This window comes from Rhipicephalus sanguineus, chromosome 3, assembly GCF_013339695.2.
Source record: "Rhipicephalus sanguineus isolate Rsan-2018 chromosome 3, BIME_Rsan_1.4, whole genome shotgun sequence".
In the NCBI taxonomy this organism is placed as follows: domain Eukaryota; kingdom Metazoa; phylum Arthropoda; class Arachnida; order Ixodida; family Ixodidae; genus Rhipicephalus; species Rhipicephalus sanguineus.
In genome coordinates, this window is record NC_051178.1 from 108,944,001 (window position 1) to 108,962,690 (window position 18,690).

General features: G+C 50.2%; 1 protein-coding gene across 2 annotated transcripts in view; it reads left to right on the plus strand.

Annotated features, from left to right (window-relative positions):
- The window catches only part of LOC119386925 (peptidase M20 domain-containing protein 2), a 58,015-nt gene that overhangs the window by 20,843 nt on the left and 18,482 nt on the right, over positions 1-18,690 (plus strand). For both annotated transcript variants that reach the window (XM_049413308.1, XM_037654214.2), the window contains exon 2: positions 3,574-3,814. In XM_049413308.1, coding sequence (XP_049269265.1) covers positions 3,586-3,814 — 229 coding nt within the window. In that variant the 5' untranslated portion in view covers positions 3,574-3,585. The remainder of the gene's footprint in view (positions 1-3,573; positions 3,815-18,690) is intronic.

Consider the following 18,690-nt stretch of genomic DNA (forward strand, 5'->3'; position numbering starts at 1 on the left):
CGGCAAGAGTGCGGAGCTTCCTACCCTTGGGCACCGGAGCATGTTATGGCATTGCACGCCGTTCCACTCCGTCCGTCGCCCACGGGGATATAAGAACGTCGAATGCATGTATATACTCCGGTACATTCCGGTGTGTCGGAGTATATGCGATGTCACCGGAGTTTAGCGGGAGCGTTATCCTACAAGACCGATATATTTTTGTTCGCAGTGAGGGTTCACAGTGTTCTCACAGTGTGATCAGCTGCGTAACGGCTGGCAGCCCCTATTAACTTTCATGGCACGAACAAATAAAGCGTAACGGTTATGAGTATTCTTCTGTGTCAAATCATGAATAAACAAAACAAAAAACAATCTGGGGTGCTATGCAGGATGGCCCGAGCTTCTCGGGCACACGAGTTTGCTCCGAGCGCGCCCTACGACGGTCATGATAGGAAGACAGTGCGGAGAGCGCGATAGAAGCGTTGATAAAAACGGCTACAAGAACTAGAATGGCGTCACAAACGCATGCGCGGCATTTGCGGCGGTTTTCAAAGGAATACCGCGTGCGAACGCCTCAGCGCCGCCACTCAGTCAACATTTTGATAGCGCAGCGACGCCAGCGTGATTGTCGCGCTATCTTTTTGCCAACTGATGATCGCGCCTCCCACGGGCGTGTTCGTGGGCGTTTGTCCTCTTTCGGAAAATTCTTTCGTTCCACCTGCAGCATGGAAATTTCCACTATCGAAGGCAACAAGGGCGACCACGCAGCACTCTGGTGCAGCTCGTTTCGCTTCTCTAGAATATTACAGATAAATAAATGGACAGGTTACTGCTATACTTACATTACACGTATGGACATCTTTTCGTATTAGCGAATCGGTAGAAACAGTGTCTCCGCAAACAAGTAATAGTAACATTTCTCGCCGCAAATCCCACCAGGGGCACCTGCTTCATAGCTGTGAGTGGTACGTCGTGAGAAGCGGTGAAATTGAATGCGAGACATCGTAGCCACGTGATGATATAACCTTTAGTTCTTCGTGCGTGTGTGCATAGTCAGTGCGATTAAGCTCACAGATGAACGCGGTGGGCGGACCCGCTTTTCACCGAGAGCGTCTGTCAATCAAATTGATTGACGCGCGAACTCGGGCACAAACTCGTTGATTCTAAAAAGGCCCCAGTTCAACTCGTGACTGTCATAGTGCCGGTGTGCCTGTCAAGTGTTTCATGCGGTGGACGCTACTCAGCAGCTTATTTGCATATAAAATAATTTGTTAAGCTTGCACTACTTGCGCAAGGCTGGGGCCATCGGAGGAGGTTGTGGTCACCTAGATTTTTCCACCTTTTTACGTGGCTCGTCTACTCAGTATGCTTGGTCTGCTTCGGTGTAATGACCGTGTCAGTTCGGTCTCAGTATTGGTGCTATTGCTTAGGAAGGTCTTAACTAACATGATAGTGAATAGCCCTTTCTTAATTGTTAATGTTTTAATTACCACGACATTCATTAAGTTCATTAAGTACATATGTAATTAGCATTATAATAATTAGCACGATCCCGATTAGTGAGTAAGGTCCTGATTATCTTTGTTTTAATTGCGCGCTCTTAATTATCGTCGTGTTAATTAGCATTAATTGATGATGTTTTAAATACCGCGCCATTAATTACACTGGTTTAATTCGCAAAGGTCCTGAATAGTACATAGGTAATTAGCGTAATTCTAATGAGCACGATCCTGATTAGCACGCTCATAACTAGCGTCGTGTTAATTAACAATACTTAATAATGGCTTAATTACAACGGCAATAATTACACACGTTTAATTTGCAAGGTTCTGTATAGTACAGAGGCAATTAGCATAATCGTAACAAGCACGATCCGAATTAACATGATCTCGGCGAGTAAGGTCTTGATTATCTTGGTTTTAATTACACGTTCCTAATTAGCGTCATGTTATTTATCATGATCTCAATTACCTTGTTATTAGCTTTACACGACTTCATTAGCATGGTCTTAGTAAGGCGTGGCTTAGATATCTCGACCTTAGCAAGATTTGGCCTAATCAGCTTCGTCATAGCACGTCCTGACTTAGCTAGGTACACCGCCCAGCCAATTAGCTAATCAGCCGGGCGCACGTGCTCTGGGACCGAGCAGACGATGAAGAAGAGAACGACGAGGGCGCGCGCCGGCCGAGCAACGCGCTAGAATGTACATGTCGACCATGGTGATTATGGTGACACGTGGCCTCGGCGATTAGCTCTAGCCGCGGTGTTGTAAGGAGCTCGGTCGGAACTAATCTCGGAGGCCACGGTGCTGATTATTCTAAAGGATACTTGCTGCAGACATAAAACGTTTGAAAATAAATTCAAACGGCCCGCGCACACATAAAATATATAGTTAGTATAGCTTTCTGCCACTTTTCCTGCATGGGTGCACGTCTGCACTCAGTGGAACGACAAACAAATGAAAGAAGGTGCCTCTAGTTTTACGACACCACCCAACCTTCTCGACTGCCCTTGATGTGACGCCGCGTTCCATCGTAACCAATGGAACGGAGCGCGCGCTGAGGGATGGATTTCGCCTTATCGTACTATTAGCTTGTTCAAAAGGGGGTGTCGCCAGAGCTCGGAAAGATACCGAGTTTCGCCGAACTCGGGCCATCCTGCATAGCACCCCTGGCCTTTTTCCTTTCGGGAGGGTAATTAGGATTCCCAGCTCTGTAGGCTTTTTTTGAGAACATCACGCATGATCCCCACACCAAGATTTATGTATTATTTATTTATTTATTTATTTGATTTGCATACAAACTCAACCACCTGCGGCACTGTCGGAGGACGCGCATCGAGTCTCTGAACTCTTCGAAAACCAAGAAGGCCGCCCCACGTCGGCTAGCCCTATAGTGTCTATGTATAAGCCCAGGGACACTAGCTGTCTACCTATTCCTGTGTGAAAGGTGTGTCTTGATATGTGTCCGAAAATCTTAAAAAATAAAGGAAATGAAATATTTGCTCGCTGTCTTTATAATTACTTTCCCTGTGTCGGCAGACATCTTAACATGACTACAGACATCTATTATGGAGTAATCAAAGAAGTTTCATTACTGCCATAATAGATGCCCCTGCCTGTGAAGGGCAGCACTCTCTCTTGAACAATGAAGCTATGATTGGACATTTGAAAGAATAATCACGTTTTTTTACGATGCCTTCCTGAATCTTTTCACTGAGTTTCGTTGACGGGGTATGCTGACAGCGATAATAGCGTATATCGAGTAGAGACCATCCTTAGCTATGCTCTAAAAGGAAGTTAAGTGATTACCGGAAGTAGGTTAAGAAGCGGACGTCAGTAAACCATAACTAGAAGTTGTCAACTAGAGGTGCTTAAGAAGAACACTGGAAACCGGAAGTGTCCTTAGGATTAGAAGTGGATGCCCCAAAATTACTTGACAGACAGGAAATGGCCACACAGAAGTCGAGCATGACCTGGAAGTCACGTGACAGGAGCGGGAAGCGGTGGAAGACGGGAGTTCCTCACGCCACACTGTCTTCCTGCAATCTCATTTCGACGACTGAGTTGTCTGTCTTTTTTTTCCTTTCCTGCAGGAGCTATCTACGATGGGCTCTTTCCAGACGAGCCGGACCAACGTCCGCGAGGTCGTAGATGAGGCGGTCGCATCTCGAGCCGAGGCCCTGCACGCCGTGGGTCGCTTCCTGTGGGAGAACCCGGAGATACGCTTCGAGGAGCACAAGGCGCACGACACGTTGTGCAACTTTCTCGAGGGCGAGGGGTTCGACGTACGGCGACACTACTTCCTGGAGACTGCCTTCCGCGCGGAGTACGGGGGTAACTAAAAGGATTGCTCAATATTAATAATTGTTGGGGTTTAACGACCGAAAACCACGATGCTTATGAGCGACGCCATAGCGGAAGGGTTCGGAAATTTCGACCACCTGGGGATTCTTTAAAAGGTATACTTAATCGGCATTACAACAAAATGCAGACATACCGCATGCATAAACGTGCTAGAAAGTCAGAATCACCAAGAAACATCTTTTGAGTTCGCACGCTCAAGAGCTTTGTGATATTCATGCTGTTCAGGAATTAATTAATATTAACGCTCGTTGCTAATGTTGAGACCCCTGTAATGCAAGTGTATTAAGCGTTAACGATCATTACGTGGACCGATTGCACTCAAATAATGATACTGTTTAACTCTACCCTTCGAAATGTATCTGTCAATTTGGATGATGACCTCCCTCTCGAAAGCACCACACATTGCGCGCAAAGAATAAGATACTTGTGTACATCAGGCTACTTGCCATTTTTACTGACCCGATCCTGTTTCGTCGCGCCTTGATTCAAATTTCGGCACTTCCTTGTCACGTGTAATTCCGGTCTGACGTAGCAAAGTGGCCGCCTTTCCTGCGCGCCGGACGCGACCAATTTCGAAAAAGGTCATTAAAGTTCGATGACGGATATCTCAAATTACGTGCAACTTTTGCCGTTCCCAAAAAATAGGCCATAAATTTTCACGGACTACAATTTTTCCATGCAAATAACTGCCCTCACTTCAATAATTAAAATTTTATTTAACTAGTTTTTGTTAATTAGTGATTTCGATGTCACATAATCTGCGGCTAAGTATTTCCGTCTCGATGTAGTGTTCGCGTGTAGGGATGGTCGATTAAAATTTTTAATCGATTAATCGTTAATCGTTCGTCGATTTAGACTTTCATCGATTAATTGATTTCTATGTGATATTTTAATCGATTAATCGATTAATCGATTAATCGACATTTTTGATGGGTGCTTTAAAAATTTAATCTCATTGTTTGAGAGGCAGAGTTGCGTTTGATCTCGACCGAAGTCTTTCTACCATACGCGCTAGAGATCACATGTGCGCATTTGCGCCTTCGTGAGAATTCGCACTTTCGCCCAATGGTTACAGGGGGCCCGTCGTCTTTGGGTGACGTCACGGAGTGAAGGATCTGTGGCCATCATCCATGGACGATTCGGCCGCAGGTCGTATTTCCTCGAAGCCTGCCTCCTCGAGCGCATCGAAATCGGAGGCGTTGTCGGCTACCACTCTGGTCGAAAAGACGCACCGGAAATATTGCAACATGACGAAATCCCGCGAAAGGCAAAGCAGAGACGAGGAGGAAGAGGAAGTAAATAAGACGCTCGCACTCGTAGGGACGCAATCTTCTCTCCGCTTGTACGTTAGATATCGTGGAAGCCCTCGATAATACTATAATTGCAGGCTGACGTGACCTCTTTTTTGAGGTCACCCATGCGAGATTGCACAGCAACATAGTGGCCTCAAACAGACCAGTTATTATTATTATTATTATTATTATTATTATTATTATTATTATTATTATTATTATTATTATTATTATTATTGTTATATTGCTTCATTGCTTCATTCGATCTGTCTCCCATCTCCTGCCGGCGACTTCAAACCAAATTTCAGTCCTATTCTTCGTTCTACATCGAAGTCGACAAGGAAACACTACAACGCCTGAATGACCCTTCGATGTGGCCCCTCGGATGCCTCTTCAAGCCATTTCGTGGGGAGCTGCGCGATGACATGCTTCATCCCTCTGAGCAAGTGACTGGAATCGAAAGTGACGTGTAACGTAGACATATTCTACCAAAATGCTCGTGGTCTACGTACCAAGACACGAGAGTTTTTCTCTAATGTTCTTTCGTCTTCTTTTCCTATTATTGCTATTTCTGAAACCTGGCTAGGCGCTGAAATTCCCTCATCTGACTTTTTTCCCCCGACCTACACCACCTTCCGCAGTGACCGAGATTTCAGTGAAACCAAGCAGAAAGGCGGTGGCGTGCTGATTGCCATTGACAATTCACTGAAATCCGTTAGACGGAAAGACCTAGAAACTATCGAAGAATCCATTTGGCTAGAAACCAACCTTGAGCGCAGTGAAAAATTGTTGATTGGATGTTTCTATTTACCGCCCAGCATGTCCCCTGCCTCGTTTCATGATGTCATGTCTTCCATTGAACTTGTGGTATCTTCTCATAGTGGGCACAGAATTATTGTTCTTGGGGATTTCAATGCACCTGGAATTGACTGGAGCACGCTTACTTTTTCTCATTACAATCATTTCATAGAGAAAAAGTGCAGCCTGCTCTTGGACTTTCTGGCGTTTAATTCCCTACTGCAACATAACTCAGTCGTCAATTCCAGTGGCAACGTCCTTAGACCTGTGTGTGTCAAACGATCAACCCCTTGAAGCTTCCCGCTCCGACATCTCTCTTGTACGTCCGGACAAATTCCACCCACCACTTAACGTAAGATTATCCGCATCAGCCGAAACAACGAGCTTCAGCAGTTACGTAAAAAAATCTCCGAGATTTGCCTTCAAGCGAGGTGATTATACGGGCCTCTATCATCACTTGTCTACCGTTGAGTGGTCACAGGTTACTGACAAACCAAATGTTGATGAGCAGGTTGATCGGTTTACGGAGCTTGTATTGAGCAGCATGCGTAATTTTATTCCCCAATATACACCTAAACAACGTAAATATCCCCACTGGTTCTCATCTGAACTTATCAGTGCACTGAAGCATAAAGATCACGCACACAGGAAATCTAAATGTTCTCCATCCAGCGAGTGGAATGAAGAGTTCAGCTTCCTTCGAACTCTCTCTAAACGCCTATATAAACGGGATCATAGTTCGTATATTGAATTCTTAGAAAAAAGCGCCTCTGACAGGCCGGCTGAGTTTTGGAAGTATGTACGTAAACGGTCCAGCAAAAGCGGAGAGTCCTTCAGACTACTGGACTCAAAAGGGGTAGAAGTGCATGCCGTCACTGACTGTTTTGCCACGCATTTCTCATCCGTTTATAAGGCCTCAGACTCTAGCACTGATATCAGACAACAGCCCAAGGCGGTTAGCTCATCCAGTGCTTTGTCGCTGGATGAAAATCTTATCTGCGAATGCATTAAGCGCTTAAAACCATCCTTATCATGTGGGCCAGATGGCATCCCCTCCGCCATACTAAAAGCTTATGGTAGTATATTTGTCCCAGTACTAACTACGATATTTAATAACTGCCTGGACACTTCCACATTTCCAAGCATGTGGAAAACTGCTCGTGTTTTTCCAGTATTTAAGTCGGGCTCTAAAACAGATGCTTCTAATTATCGCCCGATTCTCTACTATGTGCCACATCAAAGATCTTCGAGCTGGCTCTTCACGACATATTGTCTTTTAGTGTGAAAAACTAATTGATTCCTAATCAACATGGTTTTCTCGCTGGCCGCTCAACTACCACAAATCTTGCTAGTTTCATGACGCAGATCTCCACACCTATTTCTCAGAGAGGACAGGTTGACGTAATTTACTGTGACCTGAGCAAGGCTTTTGACGTAGTCAGCCACACGCTGATTATGGTTAAACTTGCGCACTTTGATGTTGACTTGTCAGTTGTGAATCTCTTGCACAGCTATCTGCTCAATAGATCTTGTTATGTTGCCGTAAATGGCCAAACGTCTTCTTTGTATAAAGTGACTAGTGGGGTCCCTCAAGGGTCGGTATTAGGCCCACTCCTATTTTTAATTTACGTTAATGATGTTTCTTTTGCCATTCGTAATTCTTCTTTCCTCTTGTATGCCGATGACATCAAGATTTTTAAGGAAATTCATTCAGTTAACGACTGTCGCTTGCTGCAGTCAGACTTGCGCTCTTTTTCCGAATGGTGCGACGGTAATAACCTTTCTCTGAATACCTCGAAAACAAAATTCATGTCTATCACTCGCAAAACATCTAGCGTGTCATTTCAATACTCTGTCAATTCTGTGCCGTTATGCAAGGTTTATGAAATCAGTGATCTTGGTGTTGTTGTTGACAGCGCGTTAAACTTTTCTTCTCACGTTAAGCGTGCTGCTATGCGGGGCCTTCGTTCTCTCGGATGTGTTTGTAGAATATCTCGAGAATTCAGGTCTCCCATGGCCCTACACAAATTGTACACGGCAATATGTCTTCCGCAACTTGAGTATGCGTCCGTGATATGGAATGGCATTGCTCAATCCAGCGGTAACACCATTGAACGAGTCCAGAAAAAATTCCTCAGCATATATAACCATCGCTTTGCTAAAAATGACTCTGGATCTCGTTCAAGTACTGCTGAATTATTACCACTGCCATCACTTCACTGCCGACGAAATCGCTCTGATCTCTTATTTCTTTACAAGCTAGTCCACGGTATGATATCCTGCCCTGTACTTCTCAATTGTGTAAATTTTCGAATTCCGCGTAAGTTAACCAGAGAGAACAGACCGTTTCATGTACCCGCCTGCTTCTTCCAACACTCTACCGTTCACAGAATACAAAGTCTCTATGATGTTAATTTTCTTGATCTTGACGTTTTTCATAGCCCACAATCATTGTTTTTATCCGAGCTTTGCACTGTTTTGACATAGTGTGGCACAATGTACAAAGTCTTCCCTTCTCAGTCTTTCCACATAGTTGTATATATGCAATCTAATTTGTTATGCCCCGTCAATATTTCTCGTGTTGTCTTATTTTACTCCTCCCCTTTTGTGTTCATTTCTCTTTGTCTACGTGTTTTTGCTCTTTTTATTTCTGAAAACTGTCTGTATTGTATTGTTTATTTTTATTGTTTTTTCTGCGTGCGCCAGCACAAAGACCTTACGGTTGTTCCTGGGCACGTTAAATAAATCATTGATTGATTATTATTATTATTATTATTATTATTATTATTATTATTATTATTATTATTATTATTATTATTATTATTATTATTATTATCATTATTATCATCATTATTATTATTATTATTATTATTATTATCTGGTGTCTTACGTCCCAAAGCTACGATATGATTATGTGAGACCCCGTATTGGAGGGCTTCGGAAACTTCAACCACCTGGGGTTTTAAATATACACTTAAATCTAAGTGCACGCCCCTCAAACATTTTCGCTTCCACCAAAAAAGCGGATTCGATCCCGCGACCTTCGGGCCAGCAGTCGAGCCCCGTAACCACTAGACCAGCGTGAAGCCCGAACTGTCAGCGTGTCTATTGTATCGGACATTAGAACGTAAAAACGAAAAAAAAAAAACAGCTTCGAGGGCTCGTTTTTCTTTGTTAAGCACACACACAAAAAATATATATACCCCATAAAGTGGACCGGGGGATGATCGCAGCTGTAGCTCAGTTGGTAGATCATCGGACTTGTTATTCGAAGGTCGCAGGCTCGGTCCCTGCCAGCGGCAAGTTTCCTTTTCGTCCACTTAACTTTTATCACATTTACATCATAGTTACTACAAATAACATCCCCTATACTTTCCTTGGCTGTTAGTTCTCATTAAAACACATTGTATTTCGCGACTGTCCTTTCGCGTAACAGCAGTACACGGGGGCCTCTATAGGCTGGCTGACGTGGGAGTGCAAGCATTAGTTGAAAGCTGCTTTTCTCCCGGCTCTGTTAGACCATTTTCATAATCCACGAGCGCGCTACCCTGCGCTGCATATTCGCCGAACTAAAGGCGGCACCTCTTGTGCTTCAAGTGGAGACGAGGTCGTAGTTGCACGTCCTGAGGTTTGTCCATGATGTGTGTTTATTTCAATAGAGCTCAGTTTACATTTCCCGCGTCATAGCGCAAGCAAACTGCGCTTGAACACGCTGTTTGCAGAAGTGACTGGACTAACTGCTATGAACTGGGCTAACTGCATCGCAGGAAAGCTAGCTTTACAATCATGAAAATGGATATATATACGCTATAAGGCGGACATTTGGGCTAGTTGGTATATAGTATAATGAAAAATGGTTTATTAATTGACTATAATGAAATTGACTATAATGACTATAATGAAAAATAACTATAATGAAAAGAGGTTTATTAGCGGCGACGATACTCGACGATACAGCGACAGTCAAGGCGGGGCCGACTCTCAGCGCGAGCTGCGTTCTCTTCGAGCCGAAGAGGGCGACCCACTAGAAGAGTGGAAGGCCTCGCATATTTCAGAACGCAGACTGCGGGGTATCACTAGTAGCCACTGGCGGCCGTCGGCGTCGTAATTGCGTCGGTGCAGTAGGTCGTCGCGAACGGCGAAATGGTGGGCTTGACGACGCAACGCGCGAGTGGATGGTGTTGCGGACGGATCAGTGAGCAAGTCGATCAGCAAGGTGATCCATTTATCCTTGCGCTGTTCGGTAGCGATGGTGTGAACGTCGATTGAAGCAACAGCTATGTGAGATACTGAGCAAGGGGCATTGTCGTCAGGCAAGGGAGAGCGCGAGAGCGCGAGAGGGCGTCGGCGTCAGCATGCTGGCGTCCGTTGCGGTACAGCACTCGGATGTCGTAGTCTTGCAGGCGAAGCGCCCAGCGGGCGAGACGGCCTGAGGGATCCTTGAGTTACGACAGCCAGCATAGTGCATGACGGTCGGTGACGACATCAAATGGGTGGCCATACAAATAAGGTCGAAACTTTGTAAGGGCCCAGATGATCGCCAGGCACTCTTTTTCCATGACCGTGTAATTGGTCTCGGCTCTGGTAAGCGTACGGCTTGCGTATGCCACGACATATTCGGGGAACCCTGGTTTGCGCTGCGCAAGGACAGCGCCGAGGCCTACACCGCTGGCATCCGTGTGTACCTCCGTTGGGGCCGTAGGATCGTGGTGGCGTAGTACGGGAGGAGACGTCAACAAACGACGGAGCTTTGCGAACGCGTCGTCACACTCGGACGACCACGACTTTAGGGGTCCGTTACTTCCAAGGAGCTTCGTCAGCGGTGATATGATGGTGGCAAAGTTTCGTATGAAGCGTCGAAAGTACGAACACAGTCCCACGAAACTGCGCAGTTCTTTGACGGATGTAGGTTTGGGAAATTCGGCCACGGCCCGAAGCTTGGTCGGATCGGGAAGGATTCCGTCTTTGGACACGACGTAGCCGAGGATTGTCAGCTGCCGTGCTGCAAATCGGCACTTCTTCAGATTCAGTTGGAGGCCGGCGTTGCGCAAACGCGTCAAAACATGCCGCAGACGTTGGAGATGCGTGGAGAAGTACGGAGCGAAAACCACGACGTCGTCCAGGTAACACAAGCACGTGTGCCATTTCAAGTTGCGCAGAACGGTGTCCATCATGCGCTCGAAGGTCGCGGGCGCATTACACAGACCAAACGGCATGACGTTGAACTCGTACAAGCCGTCGGGCGTGACAAAAGCTGTCTTCGGTCGAGCGTCATCCGCCATGGGAACTTGCCAGTACCCCGAGCGCAGATCAAGAGATGAAAAGAATTCGGCTCCTTGCAGGCTGTCAATCGCGTCGTCGATTCGCGGCAGCGGATAAACATCCTTGCGAGTGATCTTGTTCAGCCGTCGGTAGTCCACACAGAACCGCACGGAACCGTCCTTCTTCGCAACGAGAACAACGGGAGACGCCCATGGGCTGTCCGAGGGCCGAATAACGTCGCGTCGACTTGCTCATTAATGACCCGACGTTCTGCGGGAGACACGCGATATGGACGTTGCCGCAGTGGTGGTTGGGCGCCAGTGTCGATGCGATGCGTAACAACAGAAGTGCGGCCAAGAGAAGTTTGCCCGATATCGAAAGAAGAACGAAATTCTTCCAGCAGGCACAGAAGTTGGGAACGCTGGACCGATGTGAGGTTGTCAGCAATGGAGGACCTAAACACATCAGCAGGTGACGAATCGGACGTGGAAACAGCACTGAGCGTACGGGAACTGGGACAGTGCGTGTCGTTGGGTGCGTCCATAACTTGTGCGTCTTCGAGGGGTTCCACTCTGCCGAGACATTCCCCTCGCACCAACGTAACAATGAACGGGGATGGGTTGGTCACAAAAATATCCGTGTCGCCCTGAGCGATTTCCACGGTCGCAAACGGCACCAGCAAGCCTTTCCTAGTGAAAACGCGGTCACATGGAGAAAGGAGTGCAACGGCGTCGCAGAGACTGGTGCAATAGACTGACACAGCCGTTGACGAATTTGCAGGAACTGTGATGTCGTCTTTGACGAATACCTTGGTCGCAGCCGATGAACTGTCTGCCGGCGTCAAATCTGAGAATGGTGAGAGCTCTATTTCGACTGGTGCGCAATGAATGACGGCGTCGTGGCGGGCGAGAAAATCCCATCCCAGGATGACGTCGTGAGAGCATGAAGAAATTATAATGAATTCGACGGCGTACAGAGCGTCCTGAATGATGACGCGGGCGGTGCATACCGCCGTCGGGTGAATACTTTGGGCGCTGGCTGTACGGAGGGAGAGCCCGGAAAGTGGCGTCGTCACTTTTCGTAGCAGGCGGCTTAGTTTAGCGTCCATAACGGATACGGCGGCTCCAGTATCGATAAGGGCAGAGGCGCGAACACCGTCCACAAAAACGTCTATCACGTTCGATGGGCTTCGCTGAGGGCTTTCGCAGTTCGATTGCGTCGCAGCCCTTGCCTCGTGGACTGCGACGACTAGTTTTCCTGATCGCGTGGGACCGGACGTGGCCGCATCGGTGACAGCGAGCGGCGTCGTGGTGACTGTGAACGGCGGGTAGATGCAGCTGGGCGAGGCGTCGGCGACGGAGGCGTAGGTGGGTCGTAATATGGGCGGTTCGACTGGCTGGTGGCAGGCGACACGTCTCTAGGCGGCTGCACGCGATTGCAATAGCGCGCCACGTGGCCGGCGTAACCACATGCGAAGCATATGGGGCGATTGTCAGGTGTGCGCCATCGGTTCGCTGGGGCAGGGCCCGCCCATGGTGCAGGACGGGATTGACGGGGCGGCAACTGATAGGACTGCATGGTGGGCTGCAGTCGTGGCCTGTGCGTGACGTCGGCATAGGTTACCGGTACATCCGCTTCGAAAGAGTGAGGTCGAGCGGAGGCTTCGGCGTAAATGTGTGGGGCAGCCGTAGCGATTGGTGGGGGCGTTCTTGCGACAACTTGGGCGTAGCTCAAAGGTGCAGGAGCCGGATGATGCTGGTGGTACTCGGGCATGACCTCCGCGATTTCCTGCTCGATTGCTCGACGGAGGGGAGGCAGAAGGGTGGGCGACGGCTGTTGAGCGTACCGAGGGCGAGCAAAGTCCAGCAGAGAGAACTGGCGCGCGATTTCCTCGCGCACGAATGTCTTCATCTCTGCGAGCAACGCGGAGTGGTCGGGTACGGTCGACAAGCCAGCGAGCTCGGCGTCGCGTGATGGAGAGCGACGGGTCATCGATCGCTGCCGGCGCAGCTCCTCATAGCTTTGGCAGAGCGTTATGACCTCTGCCACTGTGCTGGGGTTCTTGGCGAGGAGCATGGTGAAGGCGTCGTCGTCGATGCCTTTCATGATGTGCCTGATCCTGTCACACTCGGACATGGTGGCGTCGGCTTTCTTACAGAAATCGAGGACGTCTTCAATGTAACTGGTGAAGGATTCGCCGGCCTGCTGAGCGCGTTCACGTAAGCGCTGTTCGGCCTGCAGCTTACGAACGGCAGGGCGGCCAAACACGTTGATAATGGCGGTCTTGAATTCGGACCACGTCGTAAAATCGGATGCGTGGTTGTTGTACCACAGGCCCGCCACACCCGCGACGTAGAAAACCAGGTTAGTCAATTTTCCTGCCTCGTCCCATTTATTGGGGACACTCACGCGCTCGTAAATCGCGAGCCAGTCCTCCACGTCGGTACCATCGGCGCCAGTGAAGACGGGAGGGTCGCGAATACGAGGTACACCAGGACATGAGGTCGGTGCGGGCGGGGGCGCTTGCTGGGAGGCGTCTTGAGGCATGGTAGGCGGCAGGTTGTTGTGAAGGCCCAGCACCTCCACCAAATTATAAAGAGGTTTATTAGCGGCGACGATACTCGACGATACAGCGACAGTCAAGGCGGGGCCGACTCTCAGCGCGAGCTGCGTTCTCTTCGAGCCGAAGAGGGCGACCCACTAGAAGGTGCTCGAGAGGACGACCCATTACCAAGTTCGAACGCTTCGCTACAATATATATATATATATATATATATATATATATATATATTATAAAGAGGTTTATTAGCGGCGACGATACTCAACAGCAACAGTCGAGGCGGGGCCAACTCTCAGCGCGAGTTGCGTTTTTTTCTAAAAGAGCCGAAGAGGGCGACCCACTAGGAGGTGTTCGAGAGGACGACCCATTACCAAGTTCGATCGCTTCGCTACAATTACCCCGGGTACGAAAAGGGAGCCGCCTGGCGACCTAGCAACTTGTCACTATGAGGGGGTCGTGGTAGGGCTTCAGGCGCTCCACGTTGACAATGTCGCGCCCTCGACGGCGCATGTCCGAAGATGGCTCTATGGGTTCGATCAGGTAGTTGACCGGGGATGTGCGTTCGACGATACGGTAGGGGCCTTCGTATTTCGGCAGTAGTTTTGAAGAGAGGCCGGTTGCAGTGGTAGGGACCGAGAGCCATACGAGCGCTCCGGGGAGGAACGTGGACTCAGAAGTGGTGGTGCCACCGCGAAGGCTCTTCTGCCGCTCTTGTTCGTGCGTTGTAAAGGCCTTTGCAAGCTCGCGACACTCTTCAGCAAGCCTGGCTGTGTCAGAAATAGGCGCACAATCAGATGGATCCGGCTTGTAGGGAAGGATTGTGTCGATTGTGTGCGACGGGTGCCTGCCATACAATAAGAAAAAGGGTGAGAAACCAGTAGTGCTCTGAGGGGCGGTATTGTAGGCGTACGTAACGAAGGGCAGAATGGCATCCCAATTTGTGTGGTCGGCGGCGACGTACATCGAGAGCATGTCGCCGAGCGTGCGGTTAAAGCGTTCGGTGAGGCCATTCGTCTGCGGATGGTAAGCAGTAGTTTTGCGGTGAACACGTTGCACTCTTTGAGAATGGCTTCGACGACTTCCGACAAGAAGACACGGCCTCGATCACTGAGCAGCTCCTGGGGTGGACCGTGACGCAGCATGAATCGGTGGAGCAGGAAGGAGGCCACATCGCGCGCTGTAGCCGCAGGGAGGGCGGCAGTTTCAGCGTATCGTGTGAGGTAGTCTACAGCGACGATGGCCCAGCGGTTACCAGCGGACGTCAGAGGAAGTGGCCCGTACAAATCGATGCCAACGCGCCCAAACGGCCGGTCAGGGCAAGGTAGAGGTTGCAGACCTGCCGGCGACAGGTGCGTTGAAGTTTTGCGGCGCTGACAATCGATGCAGGAGCGAACAAACTTCTGTACGTAGCGGTACATTCCTCGCCAAAAGTACCGTTGGCGAATGCGGTGGTAGGTTTTCGATACCCCAGAGTGTGCACACTGCGGATCAGAGTGGAACGACTCGCATATGTGAGAACGCAGACTGTGGGGTATTACTAGTAGCCACTGGCGACCGTCGCCGTCGTAATTGCGTCGATGGAGGAGGTCGTCGCGAACGGCGAAATGGTGGGCTTGACGACGCAATGCGCGAGAGGATGGTGTGGCCGATGGATCGGTCAGCAAGTCTATCAGTGAGGCAATCCATTGATCCTTGCGCTGTTCGGTAGCGATGGTGTGAACGTCGATTGAAGCTACAGCTATGTGAGACACTGAGCTGTGGGCATTGTCGTCAGGCAAGGGAGAGCGGGACAGGGCGTCGGCGTCAGCATGCTGGCGTCCGTTGCGGTACAGCACACGGATGTCGTAGTCTTGTAGGCGAAGTGCCCACCGGGCGAGACGGCCTGAGGGATCCTTCAAGGACGACAACCAGCATAGTGCATGATGGTCGGTGACGACATCAAATGGGCGACCATACAAATAAGGTCGGAACTTCGTAAGGGCCCAAATGATTGCCAGGCATTCTTTCTCCGTAACGGTATAGTTGGTCTCAGCTTTAGTGAGCGTACGACTTGCATATGCCACGACGTATTCCGGGAACCCAGGTTTGCGCTGCGCAAGGACAGCGCCGAGGCCAACACCGCTGGCGTCCGTGTGTACTTCTGTAGGGGCCGTAGGGTCGTAGTGGCGTAGTATCGGGGGAGACGTCAACAAACTACGGAGCTTTGCGAAAGCGTCATCGCACTCTGACGACCACGAATTGAGGGGCCCGTTGCTGCCAAGGAGCTTCGTCAGCGGCGATATAATAGTCGCGAAGTTGCGGATGAAGCGCCGAAAGTAGGAGCATAGTCCTACGAAACTGCGCAGTTCTTTGACCGACGTAGGTTTGGGGAACTCTGACACGGCCCGAAGCTTGGCTGGATCGGGGAGAATTCCGTCCTTGGACACGACGTAGCCCAGTATTGTGAGCTGCCGTGCGGCAAATCGGCACTTCTTTAGATTCAGTTGTAGCCCGGCGTCGCTCAAACGCGTCAACACATCCCGTAGGCGTTGAAGATGCGTGGAGAAGTCCGGGGCGAAAACTACCACGTCGTCGAGGTAACACAGGCACGTGTGCCATTTCAAGTTGCGCAGAACGGTATCCATCATGCGCTCAAAGGTCGCGGGCGCATTACACAGCCCAAACGGCATGACGTTGAATTCGTACAAGCCATCCGGCGTGACAAAGGCTGTCTTCGGTCGAGCGTCATCAGCCATGGGGACTTGCCAGTACCCTGAGCGCAAATCAAGCGATGAAAAGAATTCTGCTCCTTGCAGGCTGTCAATGGCGTCATCTATTCGAGGTAGGGGATAAACGTCCTTACGGGTGATCTTATTTAGTCGTCGGTAGTCCACACAGAACCGCACAGAGCCGTCCTTCTTCGCAACAAGAACGACAGGAGACGCCCACGGACTGTTTGAGGGTCGAGTAACGTCGCGGCGAAGCATGTCGTCGACTTGCTCGTTAATTACACGAGGCTCTGCTGGAGATACACGATATGGACGTTGCCGCAGTGGTGGTTGAGCGCCAGTGTCGATGCAATGGGTGACAGCAGACGTGCGGCCGAGAGGAGTTTGCGCGACATCGAACGAAGAACGAAATTCTTCCAACAGGCATAGAAGCTGGGAACGCTCGACCGACGTAAGGTTGTCAGCAATCGAGGAACGAAATACATCAGCGGATGACGAATCAGATGTGGAAACAGCACTGAGCGTACGGGAGCTGGCGCAGTGCGTGTCACCCGGTGCGTCCATAAGTTGTGCGTCTTCGAGGGGTTCCGCTCTGCCGAGACATTCCCCTCGCACCAACGTAACCATGAACGGGGATGGGTTGGTCACAAAAATATCCGTGTCGCCCTGAGTGATTTCCACGGTCGCAAATGGCACCAGCAAGCCTTTCCTAGCGAAAACGCGGTCACATGGAGAAAGAAGTGCAACGGCATCGCAGAGACCGGTGCAATACACTGACACAGCCGTTGACGAATTCGCAGGAACTGTGATGTCGTCTTTGACGAATACCTTGGTCGCAGCCGATGAACTGTCTGCCAGCGTCAAATGTGAGAATGGTGAGAGCTCTAATTCGGCTGGTGCGCAATGAATGACGGCGTCGTGGCGGGCGAGAAAATCCCATCCCAGGATCACGTCGTGAGAGCATGAAGAAATTATGATGAATTCGACGGCGTACAGAGCGCCCTGAATGATGACACGGGCTGTGCATACCGCCGTCGGGTGAATACTTTGGGTGCTGGCTGTACGGAGGGAGAGCCCGGAAAGCGGCGTCGTCACTTTTCGTAGCAGGCGGCTTAGTTTAGCATCCATAACAGATACGGCGGCTCCAGTATCGATAAGGGCAGATGCGCGAACACCGTCCACAAAAACGTCTATCACGTTCGATGGTCTTCGCTGAGGGCTTTCGCAGTTCGATAGCGTCGCAGCCCTTGCCTCGTGGACTGAGACGACTAGTTTTCCTGGTCGCGTGCGACCGAACGTGGCCGCATCGGTGACAGCGAGCGGCGTCGTGGTGACGGTGAACGGCGGGTAGATGCAGCTGGGCGAGACGGCGGCGACGGAGGCGTAGGTGGGTCGTAATACGGCCGGTTCGACTGGATGGTGGCAGGTGACACGTCTCTAGGCGGCTGCACGCGATTGCAATAGCGCGCCACGTGGCCGGCGTAACCGCATGCGAAGCATATGGGGCGGTTGTCAGGTGTGCGCCATCGGTTCGCTGGGGCAGGGCCCGCCCATGGTGCAGGACGGGATTGACGGGGCGGCAACTGATAGGACTGCATGGTGGGCTGCAGTCGTGGTCTGTGCGTGACGTCGGCGTAGGCTACCGGGTCATCAGCTTCGAAAGAGTGAGGTCGAGTGGAGGCTTCGGCGTAAATGTGTGGGGCAGCCGTAGCGATTGATGGGGGCGGTCTTGCGACAACTTGGGCGTAACTCAAAGGTGCAGGAGCCGGATGGTGCTGGTGGTACTCGGGCATGACCTCCGCGATTTCCTGCTCAATTGCTCGACGGAGGGGAGGCAGAAGGGTGGTCGACTGCTGTTGAGCGTACCGAGGGCGAGCAAAGTCCAGCAGAGAGAACTGGCGCGCGATTTCCTCGCGCACGAAGGTCTTCATCTCTGCGAGCAACGCGGAGTGGTCGGTACGGTCGACAAGCCAGCGAGCTCGGCGTCGCGTGATGGAGAGCGACGGGTCATCGATCGCTGCCGGCGCAGCTCCTCATAGCTTTGGCAGAGCGTTATGACCTCTGCCACTGTGCTGGGGTTCTTGGCGAGGAGCATGGTGAAGGCGTCGTCGTGGATGCCTTTCATGATGTGCCTGATCTTGTCAGAATCGGACATGGTGGCGTCGGCTTTCTTACAGAAGTCTAAGACGTCTTCAATGTAACTGGTGAATGATTCACCGGTCTGCT